The 22464-nt window shown below is 36.6% G+C and overlaps 2 protein-coding genes across 3 annotated transcripts; one reads left to right on the top strand and one right to left on the bottom strand.

Moving 5' to 3' along the window:
• Positions 1 to 79: 79 nt before the first annotated feature.
• Positions 80 to 10193, bottom strand: si:ch211-188c16.1 (uncharacterized protein LOC562677 homolog). 2 transcript variants are annotated; one of them, XM_058759862.1, is made up of 17 exons: positions 10005 to 10193; positions 8892 to 9744; positions 8568 to 8747; positions 6631 to 7054; positions 6361 to 6476; positions 6256 to 6281; positions 5900 to 5940; positions 5752 to 5790; positions 5275 to 5404; positions 4941 to 5100; positions 3934 to 4057; positions 3063 to 3097; positions 2182 to 2245; positions 2060 to 2094; positions 1914 to 1977; positions 656 to 745; positions 80 to 551 (listed from the first exon to the last, which is right to left on the bottom strand). In XM_058759862.1, the coding sequence occupies exons 1-16, from the start codon at positions 10011 to 10013 to the stop codon at positions 673 to 675; spliced, it is 2373 nt and encodes a 790-aa protein (XP_058615845.1). In that variant the 5' UTR covers positions 10014 to 10193; the 3' UTR covers positions 80 to 551; positions 656 to 672. The 2 variants fall into 2 exon arrangements, with proteins under 2 accessions (XP_058615845.1, XP_058615849.1); XM_058759866.1 differs by having other exon boundaries at positions 666 to 745.
• A 710-nt stretch (positions 10194 to 10903) lies between these two features.
• c8a (complement component 8, alpha polypeptide) lies at positions 10904 to 21716 on the top strand. The gene is made up of 11 exons (XM_058759879.1): positions 10904 to 11077; positions 11143 to 11254; positions 11867 to 12014; positions 12099 to 12246; positions 12452 to 12641; positions 13515 to 13697; positions 16090 to 16330; positions 16461 to 16580; positions 16685 to 16842; positions 19221 to 19446; positions 21252 to 21716. The coding sequence occupies exons 1-11, from the start codon at positions 10968 to 10970 to the stop codon at positions 21398 to 21400; spliced, it is 1785 nt and encodes a 594-aa protein (XP_058615862.1). The 5' UTR covers positions 10904 to 10967; the 3' UTR covers positions 21401 to 21716.
• Positions 21717 to 22464: the final 748 nt, after the last annotated feature.

Below are 22464 nucleotides of genomic sequence, written 5' to 3'. Positions count from 1 at the left end.
TATTTTTCATAATGTACAGTTTTATCAGAGGTTGAATACAGCTGTCATGTAACGGAGAAAAGTGGTCAGACTCACTGCTGTATACACATCCATTTATTCCATTTAAGTTTTCATTATTGAACAAACATGTAATCAAACCACCAACTTCCAATATTCCCACACAATGAGACACAAAGACAAAAGCAACTTCAAGGTTATTGTGTAGATAGCATGCAAAATCACAGTTACTCTCAATTCCTTGAAGATGACTTCAATTTTGCAATTTAATAGTTCATATGAATAAGTGCCACATTGCCGTTTCATTAAAACCCCTAAGCTGCCATTCATCCTCAATCTACCACTGCTTGCACACAATGCAAATGGAACACTTCAAACTTGAAAAGATCACTTTCATCAAAATGCTACAGTAAGTTGTCTTTTTTAGCATTTGAGAATCAAGTCTGATTTGATGATTTAAAGACTAAAGGTCAGTGCTAGATAGCCATTTTTCAAACAACACTTGTGTGGATGAGGATGTCATTGGTAATGATAGAGGAACGCAATCAAAGTCACTGTAGAGAGAAAAAAAAGAAAAAATTAGCATGTATTGCTGGTTCCAATTTCTTTCATTGACTGACAAATTGACTAATGATCCTGTAAACATCAAACGACATACTGAGACATACCACCGGCTCACAGAGAGTCAGCGTAAAGAGCTGGAGGAGGCAGAAGATCAATGTCTGCAAACTGGAAGTTGTCTGCCTCTCTGTCACGAACACAGGGATAATTAAAGACGAGACATTTTAAGAAAAAGACATGATCACACAAGGTAGGCTTTGCCGTCTCGGTTTCTTTAAATTATTAAAAACTTGATTATTTAATGTTTAATGAACAAGATAGCATGGAGACATTTTAAAGAAGAGGAGTATGAGAATTGTATGAATAGTATTATGCCAGTTAAAAAAATATATCACTGTTAATCAATTCTATTTTAATTTAGATTTTTAACAAAATATCATGATTAATCAAATGTAGCAGACAAGTAAAACATTGAATAGACAAGACAAAATGTGGCTTTAAAACAACAACATATAATTTCCATATGGAGTAGGGGAATATAATAATATTAGTGCTGTCAAACATTTAATCGCGATTAATTGCATCCAAAATAAAAGTTTTTGTTTACATAATGTGTGTGTGTGTACTGAGTATATTTATTATGCATATATAAATACACATTCATACAGTATATATTTTGAAAATATTTACATGTATATATTTATATAATTTATATTATATATACACATACATTTAATATACAAATATTACATTTGTCTTAAAAATATTCATGCATGCGTGTATTTATACATACATAATAAACTTTTATTTTGGATGCGATTAATCATTTGGCAGCACTAAATAATATGAAAATAGCGAAATAATATAAGAAGTGATAGCACTGGATATAGACAAGATCCTAGAAAAAGACCTAAAAGAGGCTTTATATCAATTGTTTTTAGAAATTGTGGAGATATACCATTTAAAAATGTAAAAATCCAATAACACTCGCATTTTCTGTTAATCTCCCTTATAAAATCTGGCAGTCCCCTTATCTGTTAGAGTTAGGTGTTATGCATTACATGGGTTGTGTTTTAGGTCGTTATGTAATGAAAAACAGGTTTAATTAGTGGTCAGTGGAAGTGACGAGCTCAAAAGGTACAGCATAACAAATGCATGTTTATCATCACTAGCAAGGAATCGATGGGACAAAAAAAAAAAAAAAAGTTGCAAATGTTCAATGAAAGAAGTCAAGAACAGAGTACATTAAAAATATATTGGTTTCTACTGAATAATTCTTTGAATTGTCTTCAAATACTGGACATGAAGACATGCTTGTACAGCTGTGCGTTTATCTGTAGCGTCAAACTACTCACTGTGTCTGGATGTCTTCAATACTCCAGTCACCAAATGGATGATGAGCTGAAGAGTTGCTATCAACTGAGAAAAGAGAGGAAACATGATTAACAACAACAGCACAAAACAAATTCTCAACACTGAGAAAGTGAAAATGCATACTCACACATCTCATGCATAGAGGCAGCTTTGATCTGACTCCTAGAAAGAGAAAAATAACTCTAGAGATCTGTGTACAATTCAGATAAACAGCTCAAATCCATTTTATGAAACAAAGTTCAGGCTTACACATTTTCAGCAGACAGCGACAACGTGTCATCTTCATACATCCATTCCTCGCTGTCATCAGTGACTGGATGAACACATTTAATAATGCATTGACAGACATGCATCAGGACATTTGCAGTGGCAGTCCAAAACACTGGCACCAATGCACTTCTTTCAAATAATCCACAATTTCATCCAGAAAGTGAAATATGACAACATATTTTGATATCCATATATTTGTCTTCGCTGCACAGTTGAACAAAGAAAAGAATCTGAAATATTAATTTGACGGAAAACCCCAAACTGGCCCAGACTGTCAATCCTTCATTTTTCAGTCAAGTTTTAGGGTTGCTTTGCTGCCACAGGCACTGGATGCTTTCAGTGTGTGAAAGGAATCGTGAAATCATTTACTAAAGGCATTTTGGAGGCAAATTCATAGCCAAAAGCAGGGCCTCCATCTAAAGTCATGGGTCTTTCAGGACCTAAACACACTTCAAAAAGCACCCAGGAAAGCTTCAAGACAAAACAACGCACTGTACCTGAAGTGGCCAGCAGTGAGTCTACATCTCATTAAAACATACGGAGAAATTTAAAAACAGCAGTTATGAGCAGGTACCCATCTAATATGGAATAACTGGAGCAGTTTTCACAAACTTTCTAGTGCAGAGATGCAGGAAGATCACTGGGATGGTTATACCTTATATTAACTCTAGAGTGTTAATTTTGGCAATGCCAGTTTTATTTTCCGATTTAAACATTAAGTGAAATAAAGACCCACAGAGATCAGATATTTAAATTTAATTCATTTCTTGAGAAAATTGTATGTTCAAATAAAGTGCAAGGGTGCCAATATTTTTGACCTCGACTGTATAAAGAAAGAAAAAAAAAAAAAGAAAACTTACAGCTACTTGTAAGCACAGGATTCTGATGAGAGGACCTGCAAAGATCAAACCATTTGAAATTTAGATCCACAGGTCATTGTTGCACTCACTCAAAAGTTGCACTTTTTTTGGCATGATGTGCTCTACAAATTCTGTTATATGATATAGGAGCCACATTGTGCAAAACTGTTATTTGATTGCAGCAGTGCAGTGTATGATTTGAGTCTAGTGACTAAAGAGGACATTACTAGATGGTACTTGATTTTTAACCTCTGAGCTTTCCATTTTATCATGAGATGTAATAATACTTTGTTTTGGGAAGCAACATTCTACGGACATTGAATTCCTTTTGGATGCAGGCCATCCATAAAGTTGAGTATTAAAATTATAAATAATTATAAGTAATCTATTATAAAGTCTTGATTGCTTCCAGTTCACACAGCTTGAGCGCTTCGCATGGACTTATTTTCACACAGCATTCAAATTATTAACAAACTTTGTGTGTCATTGTAGCTATGTTTGACCGCAACACTACACCGGTTTGGTGACAGCGCTTGCCATTAGTTAAAAGCAATTTAAAGTTTTTTTAATATGGCTTCAACAACACTCTTCCTAAAATCCTGCTATGTGCTTCAAAAATTGCGGCAAGTGCTGCATGCAACTTTATTGTTATTTATTAATTTGTATTATTGGCTGGCCTTCCAGCCACTGCAACTAAGCCTCTGCAGATGATCCAGAATGCAGCAGCACATATGGTCTTCAATCAACAAAGAGAATGGTTTAACTGTACACTTTCACTGCATAGGTCTACCTTGTTAATTTAATGCAAATAATGCATGATTTTGTAGGTATGAACGTGCTGTCTGTTGTTGGTTCATTTTTTGTTCTTTACCTGCTGCTGTCACTAAGGTTATCTCCATCGGTTTGGCTTCGTCCGGCGGCCTGTGATACCTTTTTTCCGAGCTCAAGCATCTCCTTAATGTTCAACTCCACGTTCATCACAGATATGTAGCCATCTACAAACACAAACACAGAATCAAGACATTTGCCTCCCTACATGTGACCCTGGAGCACAAAACCAATCATAATCTGAAACCTGAATAAATAAGCTTTCCATTGATGTATGGTTTGTTATGATCTGACAATATTTGGCCGAGATACAACTATTTGAAAATCTGGAATCTGAGGGTGCAAAAAAATCTAAATGTTGAGAAAATCGCCTTTAAAGTTGTTCAAATGAAGTTTAGCAATGCATATTACTAATCAAAAATTAAGTTTTGATATATTTACGGTACAAAATTTACAGAATATCTTCATGGAACATGATCTTTACTTAATATCCTAATGATTTTTGTCATAAAAGAAAAATCAATCATTTTGACCCAAACAATGTATTGTTGGCTATTGCTACAAATATACCTGTGCTGCTTATGACTGCTTTTGTGCTCCAGGGTCACACATCGGTGAGGCAAGTGAAGCTGTATCAGCAACAAGAGTGATTTTAAATGAACTCATGCAAGAGATTTTCTCGGGTGAAGTCAGAAATTAGGAGTTTTCGGACAAAAGTGGCCAGGTTTATTTTAACCCTAAAAGGGGTGACGTATCCTGGGGGATACAAACATTCAAATCAAAAATAAGAGTCAAAAATTTGAGTAAAAAAAAAAAAATCATGGAAGTGTATTATTTCAATCCCAATTAGATGGAAAATAGCAATAAATTAATTTGCTCTTTATGGTTTTGCCCTTTTTAGGGTTAATTAATTCTAAAGAGTGTTGCAGGAAAGAATTTAAATACATAGGACATGATGGAAAAGGTCCCCAAATTGTAGGCCTCTCGCACTAGTTGGATATATATACACACAGATTCTGCATGACTACGAGATTGTCAGGAGCGTCTCACATTTGTTGTTGGTGTCTCTGGCTAGCCATTTGCCCTTGGGGCAGTTGACTGTTCGGATGATGCTGATGAGATCCCCACTTTTGACGGGCAGGTTGTACTTTCGCAGTTTGCTGTCCGCCAGCACTCTGGCACAATACATGGGCTCTTCCAGTCCAGTGATCTATTGAGAAACACATCAGAAACTACATTCACTTAAACTTATGTCACTGCGTCAGATGCGTGTACTTGTGCCATCTTCTTTAAAATAAATGCCGGTTAGTTTTAAATAGCATCTAATGTGCTGACATCCACTGAGTATATTAAGTGTGACTTTAATCTACGCATTTGAATTCACTTTAAATTTCTTGTGCATTTCGTTTCTCTTTTTATCCTTCTCTTTCTGTTCTTTCTTCTCCTTCTCCAGACGCTGCTTCTCTTTCTTCTTCTGCTCTTTATCCTCATGATGTTCAGGGCTCAGCTTCTTTCTGAAAGAATCACATATTTCTTGCAAATCAGCTTCTATGAGGAACGACCCAGGCCTCTTATCTTCCTTGCTCTGAATCTATATTGGCAATTTTTTTTTACATTTAATTGTTTTCGCAATTAAACATTTAGATATGTTACAAGTTACATAAGAAAAAAATATCAAGCTAACATTTTCACTGGACTCACCACAAAATAAATAAGTAAATAATATGTATATGTATTTGTTAGAATATTCATGTTTTTCATTACAAAATTGTTAAAGTACATACTAAAATTTGCAAGAAGCTGGAAACTAAATGGCTATTATGACATATCATCAGAGCTATAACGTAACAAAACATAATACCTATCATGTTGGCCATTTTGATCTTCAGCTGCATTAGACCTTCAAATTGAAAGGGGATCAATACAGTTAATAAAACATATTTATTTTTTTCTTAAGCTGTGGACTGCATTTCACAATAAACAGTAGAGTGATATAAATGCTGACAAACCATTGAGTGACATGCCATATATTCCTCCAAGTTTCTTCTTTCTGTCAAACAAATTAAGAGATCAATAGAACTAATATACATTTAGTGTTAAGACTAAATATTAACATCGCCAAAGACTCATTAGACCTTCGTCAATGATCAAAAAGTCCAAAGCATTTCCACTTTTCTGAACAAATTCAAGGATTTCATATCAATCACCTATTAAAATCAATTTCCAGCATGCATGGTATCATGAAGGCATCTTACATAATATATAAAACATAATATTGATCTGTAAATCATCTATACATTAAATAATGTCAGCTAAACTATATCTGTAATTTAATAAATGCCAAATATAAGAAATAATCACTCACCACAAGGCTGTTATCTGCATATGGATCTGAAAGGGAAAACACATTCAAAATCACATTTTCTACAAACCATTTGTATTCAAAAAGTATTGTTGGCATAATACTCACTCTTAGGAGCTCCTTTACACTTATAAGAGCTTTGAGCAAAAGAAAACTTGGGGACTGTTTCCACATCCTCATAAACATTATCAAAGCTTTCGTGGAAATACTTTTGTTGAGAAGACCTGAGGGGAAAAAAAATGACATTTGTTGGGAGCAAGTCTGATTTGTCTTGATTGCAGTATAATGAAAATCACAGAACTATATTGAGAGTCATACTATTCATAATAACTATTTCAGGAATATCCTACATAAGACAAATTAAACTTATGCTTTTACATTTGCTCTGATGGAAGCGGGTGTTCACCGCTCAGGTTGAAGGTAGTGTGTGATCCATTCATTCCCAGGTCAGAGGTCACCGATTCTGTATTAGACGCCAGGGTCCCTTCATTTCTCATTTCCTCTGAGGACTGACAGAGAGTGTCTTCTGACTGCATGCTCTTTGGACCAAAATGACCTGGACAATGTTGGACCAACACAGCCTGTAAATGCAGGCCATTGTCTTCATTTGGCAGTGGTGGAGGCAACGAATCAAACCCTTGAAATTCAGTGGCCTCGAAATCCAGGGCCGCCAGATTTATGGCATTACTGTCTGTGGCTTCTGGTGCAGAAATGTCAAAATCTGGAAATTCAGGGGGAGGTACACTTGCGTCCTCAAGTGATGCATTAGCAGGGGCTGCAATCTCAGGCTCAGGTACAGATTCTGGAAAGAAAAATATAACAACGGACAAGATTGAAATCATTTCATTGATATGAATGGATCAGCCGTGTTTCAAGCAGTTGTAATATGCCATTTAACAGATCTAAGACTCCACATTCTTCAGTGCATTAATGCAGCAATCTGATAATCTGGCAACTGTTAAAATCCTACAGTTTGCCTAATGAACTGTACTTTAGTAGGGGTGCAAATGCTGGTCCAAAGTTTCAAAAACTATATTTTAAAATATTTGCCAACAAAACCACCACTGGCTCTGCACCCCTTTACCTAAATTCATTACTTCAGACTTATGTGCCTCTAGAAGCTTGCGTTCTGAAAGTGAACGTCGCTTTATTGTTCGTCCCAAAGCATAAAATCACTTTCACAGACTTTTACATTAACTGTTCCCTCCTGCACAACTCAATCCCAGCAGCGGAGTCCTTAGCCATCTTCAAGAATCGGCTAAAAACACATCTCTTCCATCTTTATTTGGCCCTCTAACGCTAGCACTCTATTCTAATTCTATTTTTATTTAAAAAAGAAAAAGAAAAAAAGACCCTTTAAGACTTGCACTCTTTTTGTTTTCTAACTGCTTGTTTTCTATAAAAAAAAAAAAAAACCTCTAACACTAGCCGTCTCTCTTTTTTCCATTATATCTGTTTTCATTTTATCTATTATATAATTAACAAAAAAAACCTTACTACGTGTACTGCGTTAGGCTAACTGAGACTCTTCATAGTACTTGCATATCATTGCTCTTTTGTTGATTTTGATTGCTTCCATTGAACTCATTTGTAAGTCGCTTTGGAAAAAAGCATCTGCTAAATGACTAAATGTAAAATTTAATTGATCTGGTGATGGCATAGCTGAATTTCGAACAGTCATTATTTCAGCATGAATGATTTCTGAAGTATAATGTGGATATTGTAGCTCATTTCTTAATGATTCTCATTATTGTTGGAAATAGTTTTTGCAGCTAAGAACTTTTGATGAATAGAAAGTTAAAAAGAACAGTATTTAGGCTATTAAGAAAGAAATTGTTTATAACATTATAAATGTTTTACTGTCACTTTTGATCAATTTAATGCATCTTTGCTGAAAAGTTAATTTCTTCCTTTTTTTAAATATTACTTGCTCTAAATTTTTGAATGTTAGTGTATCATACATTTTTCAACAAAATATTTGTTTAACATTGATAATGATTTCTGAAGAATCAGGCGACACTGAAGACTTATTTATTTTATTCTAATTAAAAAATATATATATTTCACAATATTACTGTTTTAATGTTTGTTCATCAAATGAATGCTGCCTTGCTGAGAAAGAATAATAAGTCATGAATATAAAGACCTCTTTATATTAAATCTCAGTTTTTTAACTTTTTTTTTTTTTCAACCATTTCAGGGCTCTTACTGCACAGAATTAATCTCCCGGAGACAGTATTCAGTCTAGTACTGAGGTAAATTGAGCAAAAAATGAAGGAATAATAAATCAAAAAAAGAGGAGAACTTCTACAAACCAATAGTAAGTGCTTCAGTTGGTTCAGAGACATGCAATCCAGTCTTATATTTGCTCAGATCCACACGTGGGGGTCTAGGTGGCTTTGAGGGCGTAGGACCTAAGGACACCAGGTCAGGAAGAGGTTTGCGTGCTTTTTTAGGCCGCATGACTCCACCGAGCTCTATTACAGAGATGGTGCCTAAAGTGCAAGAACAGGTACAAAAAATAAAAGACAAATTCCTCAGTCTTACATTGAAGTAGCTTTACACTCTTTGTCATGCAAGGTACAATTGCAAACATTAATATGCATCCTCGTAAAAGATTCCACAGTTTTGCAACTTACTGTGTGATATTTCATTAACCTTCAATGGCGAAGTCTCTGGGTGACAACTCTCAGATGCAGCAGGCGATGGAGGACTTTCTGTGTGCCGCACTTGTGCTTTACTGGAGTAAAAGCCCTTTGGTCTGCCACACACCAACAGGTTCCTCTGACAGAGCTTCCTCTTGGCTTTCTCTAGCGTGCTCAGGACATGCTGGTCAAAGAAATGAGTAACACTTCCAGAAGATGAATCTGTCAGCGAATCATTTGGTGAAGGTGGAGCTGAATGATCTAGCAATCCAGCATTTGACACCCTAGTCTGTTGGACCTCCCTAGCATCTGTACTTGCAGTCTTTAGGGTGGACTCTTCCATCTGAGCATTAAAAGTACCACTGTTTTTCAAAAGCCCCAGACCATTTTTACCAATTTCTTTAGCGCACAGTGAAACTCTGGTCGAGCTGAAAGGTGTAGGAATTGGTTTCATGATGCATTTAAGAGGCGAGTTGATGCCTTTTGAAGCAGGTGCAGAAGAATCATGCTTTGGCTCGTTTGAAAGCGGCAACACGAGGGGCAAATACCGCATTTTAAGCGACTGCCTGTTCTGCCCATCTCCAGACCTACTGACTTCAGATGTTGTGGTTGGGAATGATACAGGGCGTTTTCCTGAAGGTGTTTTCTGGTCATCTCTCAAAGTGACCTGGGGTTGAATGGTGGTCTTGGTTTCCACAGTTGAACAAAGGCTCATGGTTATCAGACCAGAGTGGCTTATGGCAGATGTTGGGAGGCGTTTGGGTTTCTCAGGAACCACAGGTCTGTGCCTCGCCTGGATCTCTTCTTGAAACTTTGCCCTTATGGATTTGAAATTGTTGCAGGCTTCCTATAGCCAACATAAAATCAGTTAATTGACAGATATACAGTTAAGCTCATACTATCACGATTTAGTGTAATATTCAAATAGGTATGCATTTAAATGCATGATTATTGTTCAAAATTAGAAGTACAGCGACATAAAACAAGTACATATAAGCAAAATGCACGCAGCGTACTTTTGCTCAACAAACTCTATTTGGCAAAATAGTACAAGCTCGGCGTATTTATTAGTAGCAGTTTGTTGTTTATCCCAAACAGTTTGTTTACCTTTTCCATGTTCGTTTAAATTCTCCTTGTCCAAGCGCGAATTACATAAACATTACATAATATCTTCAAAAAAGCTCGCACAACGCGTCCAGACAGCGGAACATTGTTCTTATTGATTGATTAAACCGGTCACAAATTTGCCAATCCTACTCTACTGAAGGCATGGCTCATGAATATTAATTACGTTGCTTGTGCGTCGATCGGTAGTCCTATCTGATTGGACAGAATAGAGACGTTAAAGAGCGGGCGCCAGTACCGGACAAACAAAATAACCTTCATGATTATATAATATAATATATCACCAGGATTATTTTATTTACCCGCTACTGGCGCCCAGTCTTGTCTTTAAATCTTTATTCTTTATGTTGTCCAATCAGGACTACCTGAGGACGTACACGCAACCTAATTAATATTCATGAGCTAAGACTTTTTGCAGAGTAGGATTTTATTTAGTTCTATTATGTATTTATAGTTAAACGTCTCAATTAAACACGACATTTCATATAATAAAATTAATACGGTCTAATGAACCGATATGAAGGAATTCTCAAAGGTTTTTCAAAGGTATTTTAACAGTATTTTTAATTGCACATTGAATCGTGTTGTGTTTTATGATTGAAGTATTAATTTTACTGGTAACTCTCTCTCTCTCTCTCTCTTTTTTTTTTTTTACTACAGTATGCAGTGTGTGCAAAGTGAAACAGGCAGTTGCAAACTGGTGATGATTAATCCAATCATTTATTTTGATTCAATGCAAGTCATCAACCTACTGTATTTGTTCATGATAAAGTTGATAACGTTTCTTGTAAGTCATGTATTTGCTTGGAGGTGGAGCATTCTGGGCAAAAGTGAGTTCGCCAAAAAAAAAAACCAAAAAAACCCTGTCAATCATTAATAATGCTGACAAACAATTTGTAGACTGGACCTAAGTCTCAGATCAATCTCAAACCAACTATTTCAGCAATGTGCAGATTTGTGTTTTCTATCTGTACGTTTGGAATTGTTTTATCATGTTTCAGTCACCATATTTCTGCCAGATTTACTGATGACTTACTGCAATCATCAAGCAACAGGTAACGTATAATTAATTTTAGGAGCTTTTCGTGTTGTACCATGTTACCATATTTTGTCTCTCCAGGGCCAATACATCTTCAAGACACACCAGAGGAGCTGATACCCCCGCTCCTATTGACTGTAAACTCAAGAGCTGGACGCAGTGGTCACCTTGTGATTCATGTCGAGATAGGACGGTAAAAACTCTTTAAAACCTAACTCTAGTCATATAAAACTCAAAGATTCCAACAGATATGGAAAAGAAAGTCTCCGTTACATTTGTTAATTCTGCAAAGAAAATCTTGAAAAAAAATGTGCTACTTCATTTTTAACACTTCATGAATTATTAAACTAAATTATTTTTACTTAATATATATATATATATATATATATATATATATATATATATATTTTTTACCACAAAAAGTATGGTAAAATTAAGTTATATATCTGTCATTACAGCAGAGAATAATTGTAAATATTTGTTTATTATTACACACACACACACACACACACACACACACACATATATATATATGCTTCTGATGTATTCATTTTATATATATATATTTATTTATTTTTTACATATATAATTATATATAATTTATGTATAATTTTAGACATTTGCTGGGCAAACTGCAAATGTAGAACAGCTCTAATTTCTGGTGATATGAAAGAAACATGCAATACGCAAACATTTTAATGTCATTTTAATTAAATCACGTTTAACTGTCCAGTATATTTGTTGCAATGTTAACACACATATAAGCTGATGATAACTGAAAATAAATATTTATGATGTTTCACAGATTCGTTTCCAGTACTTGGAACGAGCGTCTCAGTTCGGTGGTCAGAAGTGTGTGCACAGTCAGTGGGATGAAAGACAATGTCCAGAAGAGGGCGAGTGTCAACTACAAGACAACCACTGCGGGGACATGTTTGCTTGTGGGCCCAAAGGTTGATATTTCTGCCTGCATTTCTTTCTACATGTTTGTCTGTATGTCTTTTTGAATATAATGCATACTGTGTGTGTTCTCACAGGGCGCTGTGTTGGACAGCAGCTCCGATGCAATGATGAAATAGACTGTGTAAATCAGAAAGATGAGACTGACTGTGAAGTGATAAACAGAAGAGAAACCAAATGTACCGGCATGTTGACCATACCAGGAGCTGAAAAAGCCACTCAAGGGTAAGACATAGCAGACTGATTTTTTTACTGCTAAATATCAGTAATTCTGATGGAAAATGAAATCAGTAACTGACATACTGTAAAAGAAAATGACTTAAATCCACGCTATCACGTGTGGTAGCTTTATATTTCAATATATTTTAAACACATACTACATGAATTATATGTATCCCAATCTTGAAATGAGTTTGTTTTATTCCCTCAGATATAATGCTTTATCTGCTGATTTTATGAATCGTGTTCTGGACCCAACATACTTTGGAGGCGTTTGTGAATACATCTATAATGGAGAGTGGCGGAAACTCACGTACGATCCTTTCTGTGAATACCTCAGTTATGATGATGCTGAAAAATATTACCGGAAACCTCACAACTTCCTCTCATATCAAATAATGGTATTATCTCACGTCTCTGGTACTTTAATATTACACAAAAGAACTTACTTGCTGTTTCTTTCAAACTGTATATATATATATGTGTGTGTAGAGAGAGAGAGAGAGAGAGAGAGAGAGAGAGGTTCCTAGTCACTTTGTGTTATGTGTATAAATAACTTCATAGTGCATACCTATATTATGGCTTCAGAAGGCTTACAAATGCAATACAATACATGAAGGTTATGGCATGTGGATTCTGAAAAGAAAAGAAGAGGGTGGTTTTCGGAGCTTAAAAGCAAAAAACGGGGTACATATTTTATCTGAAACTTAGCTTTATTAAGTGAAATGCAACCTTTCAGAATAAATAAACGGATTAAACACTACTATTTTGGCATATTGCTTTAGGGATAGTGTAATTTAAGGAGAGACAACATACTGAATATTGCCATATTTTATGCATTAAGGCCACCAAGTTGGTTGAGACTGTAAACCTGAAACTACTGTGTTCAGTTTTCCTGCACTTAACCTCTGAGGCTGTATAGGGGACCCAACAAGTGTTGTTTTGGGGGGCTTTAATGGCGGATTCATATGTGGTTAGGACCTCTGCATATCTCGGCTGCCGCATCATAATCAAAGGACACCTGAATCTGAAAAGGCAGCCTTTGTTTTGTGCTTTCCATTTTACCAAAATGTATTTGAATAGTATTTTTCTACCATAACCGTGAAGGTGGAATCCTTTATGACACAGCCAAGTTGACTCACTTGACTCCTTCATTCTAGCATTTAATGTTAAGAAGGACTCTGGAAGCCTCAGAAGGACTGGTTTAGGAAGAACACAGCCTAGGACGCAGCCTTCTAAGTGAGAAGCACTGACTATGTTATTGTCCCTGCCAGGCACAAGCGACTACAGAGGAAGCATCAGATTATTATGAGGATGCTGCTGGCTTTCTCATGGCAAGACAGAGAGAAATATCCTTTAACGCTGGTGTGTCAATGAGAGTCGCTTTTCTGGAAACTGGTCGAGAACATAGTGCTGAATTCAAGTTTCTACACAACATATCACAATACACTAATAAGGTAAAGTAATACACTTTGGCTAATATACAGGTGCATCTCAATAAATTAGAATGTTGTGGAAAAGTTCATTTATTTCAGTAATTCAACTCAAATTGTGAAACTCATGTATTAAATAAATTCAATGCACACAGACTGAAGTAGTTTAAGTCTTTGGTTCTTTTAATTGTGATGATTTTGACTGACATTTAACAAAAACCCACCGATTCACTATCTCAACAAATTAGAATACTTCATAAGACCAATAAAAAACATTTTTAGTGAATTGTTGGCCTTCTGGAATGTATGTTCATTTACTGTATATGTACTCAATACTTGGTAGGGGCTCCTTTTGCTTTAATTACTGCCTCAATTCGGCGTGGCATGGAGGTGATCAGTTTGTGGCACTGCTGAGGTGGTCTGGAAGCCCAGGTTTCTTTGACAGTGGCCTTCAGCTCATCTGTATATTTTGGTCTCTTGTTTCTCATTTTCCTCTTGACAATACCGCATAGAATCTCTGTGGGGTTCAGGTCTGGTGAGTTTGCTGGCCAGTCAAGCACACCAACACCATGGTCATTTAACCAACATTTGGTGCTTTTGGCAGTTTGGGCAGGTGCCAAATCCTGCTGGAAAATGAAATCAGCATCTTTAAAAAGCTGGTCAGCAGAAGGAAGCATGAAGTCCTCCAAAATGTCTTGGTAAACGGGTGCAGTGACTTTGGTTTTCAAAAAACACAAATACAAAACTTGCTCTCATCTGAAAAGAGGACTTTGGACCACTGGGCAACAGTCCAGTTCTTCTTCTCCTTATCCCAGGTAAGACGCCTCTGACGTTGTCTGTGGTTCAGGAGTGGTTTAACAAGAGGAATACGACAACTGTAGCTAAATTCCTCGACACGTCTGTGTGTGGTGGCTCTTGATGCCTTGACCCCAGCCTCAGTCCATTCCTTGTGAAGTTCACCCAAATTCTTGAATCGATTTTTCTTGACAATCCTCATAAGGCTGCGGTTCTGTCGGTTGGTTGTGCATCTTTTTCTTCCACACTTTTTCCTTCCACTCAACTTTCTGTTAACATGCTTGGATACAGCACTCTGTGAACAGCCAGCTTCTTTGGCAATGAATGTTTGTGGCTTACCCTCCTTGTGAAGGGTGTCAATGATTGTCTTCTGGACAACTGTGAGATCAGCAGTCTTCCCCATGATTGTGTAGCCTAGTGAACCAAACTGAGAGACCATTTTGAAGGCTCAGGAAACCTTTGCAGGTGTTTTGAGTTGATTAACTGATTGGCACGTCACCATATTCTAATTTGTTGAGAGTGAATTGGTGGGTTTTTGTTAAATGTGAGCCAAAATCATCACAATTAAAAGAACCAAAGACTTAAACTACTTCAGTCTGTGTGCATTGAATTTATTTAATACACGAGTTTCACAATTTGAGCTGAATTACTGAAATAAATGAACTTTTCCACGACATTCTAATTTATTGAGATGCACCTGTATATCAACTTAACTCCCTTTATTGTCACCATATACCAGCAGTGCTGGGTAGTAACTGATCACATGTAATCTGGATTATGTAATCAGATTCCAAAAATAACGTACTTGTAATTAGATTAAATTACATTTTAAAATACTCGTAATCAGACTACAGTTACTTTTTATTGATTACATGATGACATATTATTTAATTACACAATAGCAATAATTTATTCATAATTTATTGATTCTTCTAAATCTTTTAAATATTCCTTTCTAAAATAGCCTATGGTTTATATACACTCAGAAAGTCATCCAGTTTTGTGGACATTCACACAGAGATCAGTCAAATATTGATTAAAGTAACTGCGTAAATTTAGCACTTGACATTAAAGACAACATAGTATGGTGATTATAATAATAAGGTAATTATAAATACTGCGCTCACAATTGTAAAAATGCCACTGGAAATCAGTTCCAGGGGGCAAATATCGCCCCTTAATGGAAATGTTCATTTCTGACCCTGGTCTAGTAGTATTCAGGTACAGAAATTGAATAATAAAATGTAAAACAACATTTCACAGTATAAAATTACGAAAGTTATTCAGTCAAGAGCAGTGAGTGTTTTTCTCTCTGTCTTTTGTTGTTTGATTAACATTGACACAGACAGAAGCAAGTAAAATATAGGCTGCTGTCACTTTAAAACCTGATGCACAGATCCAAAATACCGATACACGTGCATTTCCTTTCATTCGTATGTTTGATTGGTTATCCTTAAAACTGTAAACTTGTAAATTGCTCTCAGTTTGAGCTGAATATATCAGCACTGACTCTACCGACTGCATGACTTTGACTCATTTAGTTTTTCTGACCTAACTATATAGTCTGGATAATGCCTTGGAAACTAGAGCATTTCAGTCATTTTAATCTTTGCATGTTTAGGAGGTGGGATTTGTCAGGCTGTTGTCAAAAGTACAAACAGCTCAGTTTAAGATGAGAAGCAGAGACTTGACTCTGGACGAGGACATGCTCTGGGCTCTGGGTGATCTGCCTGATCAGTATGATTTTGGTGCATATTCCCAGTTTTTCAATGAATATGGCACACACTATGTCACAGAGGGTACCATGGGTGGAGTCCTGGATTATGTTGCTGTTGTGAACAAGAATGCCATGCAAAGAAATGGTATGAAAATTATATTTAAATTACAAGCAAAACAAAATGGACAGTGTATCAAAAATAATTGAACTGTATTTTACTAACTCTATTGAAGTAAGAAAAACTAACTTTTTTACCACATTCTTTTCTTTATTAGAAATGACTGGGTTACAAATTGGATCGTGCCTTGGTTTATCTTTGGGACTGACAGTCGACCAGTCTATAACAATTTCATCAAAAGGAAAATTATGTGAAAAAGTTGGAACAAAGACAGCGAGTAAGCAACTTGGAGCACCATGCATTTTCAGTTATTTTGGTTTTACAGTAAACTTATTAAATTAAACTTATTTTTTTGTATTATTTTATTTTCATTTTCAACAGCTGGTGATCAGTCCAGCAGTGCTATTGAGGATGTGTTGGGCTTTGTGAAGGGTGGACACACTGGCTCCAGCACTGGAAGTTTGGCTATCAAAGATGCCAAAAGTTACCAGGGCTGGGGAAAGAGTCTCAAATACAACCCTGCGCTAATTGAGTTTGAGGTGCATTTGCCTGGCTAACTTAATACACACTTGTCATGTAGTTGTTTCATACTTTAGTTATTTCATATACATTGTATTGTTAAAAGAGTGATAATCAACACTAAGCATAGTGTTGCACTTGGATGAAGTCTTGTTTAAGCCCATGATTTGACTTGATGAATGCATTTGTTTTTCTTGGGGTGACATATTAGAACATGAAGTTTGATTAGGGCATATGAATTAAGTAAACAGCAACATTTCAAACATTCAGGAGTGTGTTTCAAAAATGAAGTAGCTAGTAATGACGATAGTAATTTAGTTTATATTTTTAAAGCACTTTTAAAACAGCCTAGAGGCTGACCAAAGTGCTGTACATAAGCAAAGTAATAAGTACCATATAAAAAATACAATATAAAAATAATCAAAACAAACATGAGCAGAATAAACAAATACCAAATTTGAAACAGAAATAAAAATCAACAATTAACTCACATTGAAGGCTAAGGAAAACAAGTGAGTTTTAAGGAGAGATTTAAAACTTGGTAAAGAGGGGGCCATTCTAGGTTGTACGTGCAAGCTATTCCACAGTCGAGGACCCACCACCGAAAAGGCTCGATCCCCTCTGTGTTTCAGTCTTGAGCAAGGGATTGTCAATAAGTTAAGGTTGCCAGATCTTAAACTTCTAGGAGGGTTATAGGGACACAGTAAATAAGAGGTATTTTGGGGCAAGATTTTGTATGCATTTATACACAAATAGATGAATTTTGAAGTCAGTCCTGTGGCGTGGTCATATTTGTGCCCATTTTTAAGAAATTTAGTTGCAGCATTTTGAACCAATTGAAGCCGAGCTACCTGAGACTTGGAGATACCGTAAAACAGAATTGCAATAATACAAACACGAAGTTATAAAAGCATGGATAACTGTCTCAAGAGACTTTTCAGACAGAAAATGTTTTATTTTGGAAAGTGAATGAAGCTGGAAAAAACTAGATGCAATGACGGAGGATACATGTTTATCTAATGTTATTAGATGTTAACGACTATCAGTGAGAACAGGTTATGTACACAACTTGCATTAAAAACAGACAGATTGCAATACTCCATACTTTCTCAAAATCGAACCTAAAGGAAGCAAGTAGAGGGAAAAAAGCAATGGTGACAAAATAGAGCCCTGGGGAAGCCCAGATATGAGCGGAGCAGCAGAGGAGGTAAAATTGCCAATCCTAACGGTTTTAAAACCAGTTAAGGACTGAACCTTTTATCCCCACATGGGATTATAATAAAAGCAATGTGTGATCGACAGTATCAAAGGCTGCAGATAAGTCTAGGAGTACCAGAATCACAGAGTCATCTGCTTCAGTAGCAATATAAATGTCATTTAAGACTCTTAAAGGAGCCGATTCAGTGCTGTGGAAAGGCTTGAAACCTGACTGAAACATCTCAGAGATTTGATTCTTATTCAAAAATGACTGAAGTTGGCACAACAAAACTTTTTCCAAAATTTTGGAGATAAAAGGAACCACAGATATTGGACGAAAATTATTTAAATCAGATGTATCTAAAGAAGGCTTCTTGAGTAGAGGGGTAACAGTGGCCACTTTCAGGCATGTAGGAACCAAACCAGTTAGTAGACATTTGTTTAAGAGGGATACCAGACCAGGGCCAACAGAATCTACTACCAGTTTTAAAAGCGGGGATGTTTCACATCCTGCAGGCAAGAGGTTTTGAGAGTGGAAATAATTTCAGTGAGATGGAGAGGCGAAATAGGATCAAAAACCTCCCAACGGCTAGTTAGATACACAAGAGCCGACATATGGAAGTATCACCTGCGGCCTTAGTTTTGAAATTTTGTCAATGAAAAAGCTCAAGAAGGATTCACAGAGAGCATTGGAAGGATTTGGGATATGATTAACGGGTGGATTTAAAACAGAATTAATAATTGAAAACAAGATAGAATAACAAGATAGTAATTTTGTCACACATCCATCTGTTCGAACCATGTTTGTTCAGTGATGTAAGACTGTTGTTAATGATGTCACATGAGTCACATATGAACACAAGCACAGTGCATTGCATATAGTAAACACATGTGTGCACAACACACTAGAACCTTACTGGTTTTTGTGCACAATTGAGTTTCGGTGTTTAGCATATTTATTATGCTCAAAGTATATATGTCGATCATTGTTTAGATGTAAAAAAATAAAAAGGCTAAATTAAGGCAAGAGAAAGGCATGCATACTTACTATACAAATTCAACAATTACAATTTTTTCAGCAATGCTTTCTTTTTTTTCAAAACTCTATTTTGGAAATGTTTTATATCAACTAGATTCTATGCGTTGTTATTTCTTTGTGTAACCTGCAAGGGTTTTAATGGTCATTGTGGTCCTATCATAGGTTTCACCGATATATGAGCTGGTGCGTTTAAGCACAGCAGCCGAGCAGCTTCGCACAAAGCTGCCCCATCTGAAGATGGCATGGGAAGAGTACATGCAGAACTTCAACCCGTGTCTCTGCGTCCCCTGTATGAATAATGGCATTCCTGTGCTGTCCAGGACAGACTGCAGTTGTATATGTAAAAATGGTTACAGAGGTGAGGCCTGTGAGGAGACGGAAAGAAAAGGTAATGTACTTTACCAAAGTATAACTCTTACTTTACACACGTGTCTTTTAAGTACTGGCGGTATGTCAGAAGAGGCAATCTCTGCAATACTCTATTCTAAATAAACATATATAATCTTTTAAAAAAGCAGGGAGGGCCTTTTGTCGCCTCAAATGTGATAAGACTTTGCAGCTTTGGATGTCGCCATCTTTGATATTTGCTTTAGTCACTGTCACTGCAACAGGTAATAGTCACAAATAGAATACAGGCATAACTTCAGTTGCATGTTCATAAACACAGTATTCGAGCCTCCATTGTAAGGTGCTGTATGAACAGGACATTTCAAAAATCACACCTATAAGTAAATGCAGCTGTCACTCCCAAACACTGACAGTGTGAACATAGCCTAATAGAGACGTAATGAGATCACAAGTTTGTGTTTATAGCCCTTTTTGCACAAAATGACCTTTAGTCTGATCTTAATCCCTTACGAATCAGCCATGTCTGTAATTTGTAAAGTAAAAATTTCCCCGCAAATGACCTACCATATTTCGCCGAACACTGAGGTCCTGTGATTATATTAGTCCCTTGTGAATTGGCATCTCTGTGATTTGGCCGGGGTCGTATATCATTTTCTCTATCTTGAAAAAAAGTTTTGTTTCCTGTGCGCCTTTTTATCCATCTTTTGCGAAGAATGGAGGCTGTGTTGGAGTGTTTTGATAGTATTTGGGGTGCTGGGCCATATCGCTATACACCATACAATTATACAGTTTGCAGAAAGAGAAAGCTGAAAACCATCAGAAGATCGAAAACAAAAAGAATGATCAGATGGAAATCGATGACATGTATAGCAGCATGCAGTGAGGAACATTGTTATGTTTATGATATATCATACAGCTAGACCTAGAGTATAACGACAAGACAAGCAATAGCCTATCCAAAATAGTGCACAATAAAGCGAGGGTGTTTACAACTTAATTTAAGGTGTTACAAATAAATCAAGCATAAAGCTTGAGCTATTAGATTTTAACCTGGTGAAATGTAAATGACACAGGGCATTAAACTATATTTGTTTCTTTTTCTCATAAGTCAGTAAATTTGAGTAAAACCACAGTCTTCGCTTAACCCGTGCGAATGCACCACACAAAATTCAGATGTGGGGGGGTAATTTCTAAATCACACAAGGTCCCCAGATAATACCAATCCCATGCAAATAGGGCTTGTGAAGTATTTTACAGCTTCAAATGCAGCTCAGCTTAACGTAATCAAGTGTCATAAATATATTTTATAACAGTGTTTTAGTGACATGCAGTTTCAAACAAACCTTGAATGCACTGCAAATGGCTTTGAATAAAAGTGCCAAATGAAATGCAAATGTCTATACAGCATAGTAGGAGTAAAAGTGGGATCAGGTCATGACTCGAACCTGGGTTTCCCAACCTTGTTTAATTAGTAAAGGTCAAAAATGTGTAGTGTTTTGGCGTATGTCGAGGAACAGGGTTGGGAAAGAATCGGTCTGTCCAAATACTCACATTTACGATCTTTGCACTTGACCACTTTGCTTTTAATAATTACGTGATGCATTTCCTGTATTTGGCCCAAGTGTTCAAATGGGCTTGGAGACTCATCTCTCCACCAGTACAATGTGTAATATGTTATGTTTTGCGACCAAATTATATGCAATTTCTGATTTAACTTTTGCTTGTGTCTGGATTTTGTTTTCTGAACATGATGAATGATAGGATATATTTAGCCTCAAATACGCTATCAAGCTCAGTTCTGAAGATCAGATCATGTATGTTAAGCAAGGTTTTTCCCTCTGACAGGTCCTACACATGGAGACTGGAGCTGCTGGAGCTCCTGGTCCCCATGTGTGTCTGCAACAAAGACACGAAAACGGGAATGCAGTAACCCCCCGCCAAAAGATGGTGGCCTGCCTTGTCAAGGAAGCAGTAATCAGAAGAAACGTTGCTAAAATCTAAATATACTCATGTTGACAGTGTCCTGTCATTTTATACTAGCATAATGCCACTTCTGTCTGCTTTCTGTCTGCTGGTTTGGATTTACCTTTACCAGTTAATGTTGTTCAATTTAGTTAAAATATGTTACTTTTTTTGTATGACCTGATTTCAAGTCCTGGCTTATGGTCCTTTTCCGTTCATGTTCCCCTCTTTCCTCTTCAATTGCTGTCTCTCGCTATACTGTCATATCAACATGAAGGCAGAAAAGCACATAGATATAACTTGAAAAATAAAGAAAATTTACATTTTAAGGAAAAATTAACTTAAAAATGTCTTGTGATTGATTGCAATGAAGTTTCTAATGAATGTGATTGAGATTTTAAAGCAAGAAAAAGATTTTCAGAGAATAACAATGTCTCGGTTACGTTATGTAACCCTCATTCCCTGAAGGAGAGAATGGAGACGTTGCATCAACAGTGACGTTAGGGGTGTCACTTGGGAGCCCCAATCACCTCTGAGCATTACAAGAAACGGGCAATGACTATTGGCGAGTGGAATTTGCATGCCAAGCCACTCCCCGTAGATACAGGTTTAAAAGAGGGTGGCGTGCATCCAGGTTTGTGCTGAGGAGCCGAGAAGTATCCCGGGATTCAGCGCAGTTCAGGGTTGTGTCATGAGGAATGTAACGTCTTCGTTCCCTCCTTCAGGGAACAAGGGTTACATAACGTAACCAAGACATTCCCTTTCCAGTCAGTCACGTTCAGCATTACACCGACACTGATGTTAGGGGGCCCTATGGAAAACGCCACAACCAGGACTGTGTTACGAGAATTAATGGTCCAGGTGCTGGCCAGCAAGAATGCCAGCACAGATTTACCTCAATCCGTAACCTGCCCACTGCCCTGTAAGCCAGATAACATATCAATTACAAGGGTCTTACTAGGGAAGCCAAAAAAGATGCTCTGACATTTTCACAAAATTCTTTTTCAGCAATCGTTGGGGTGAGGAGACATAAGACTGATCTCAGGACAGTTTAACATACTGTCCTGACCCCAGTTCAAGGGAACACAACAGGGAC

Source organism: Onychostoma macrolepis, chromosome 02, assembly GCF_012432095.1.
Source record: "Onychostoma macrolepis isolate SWU-2019 chromosome 02, ASM1243209v1, whole genome shotgun sequence".
Lineage (NCBI taxonomy): Eukaryota > Metazoa > Chordata > Actinopteri > Cypriniformes > Cyprinidae > Onychostoma > Onychostoma macrolepis.
Note: the sequence above shows the minus strand (reverse complement) of the source record. Positions and strands in the feature narration are given on the sequence as shown.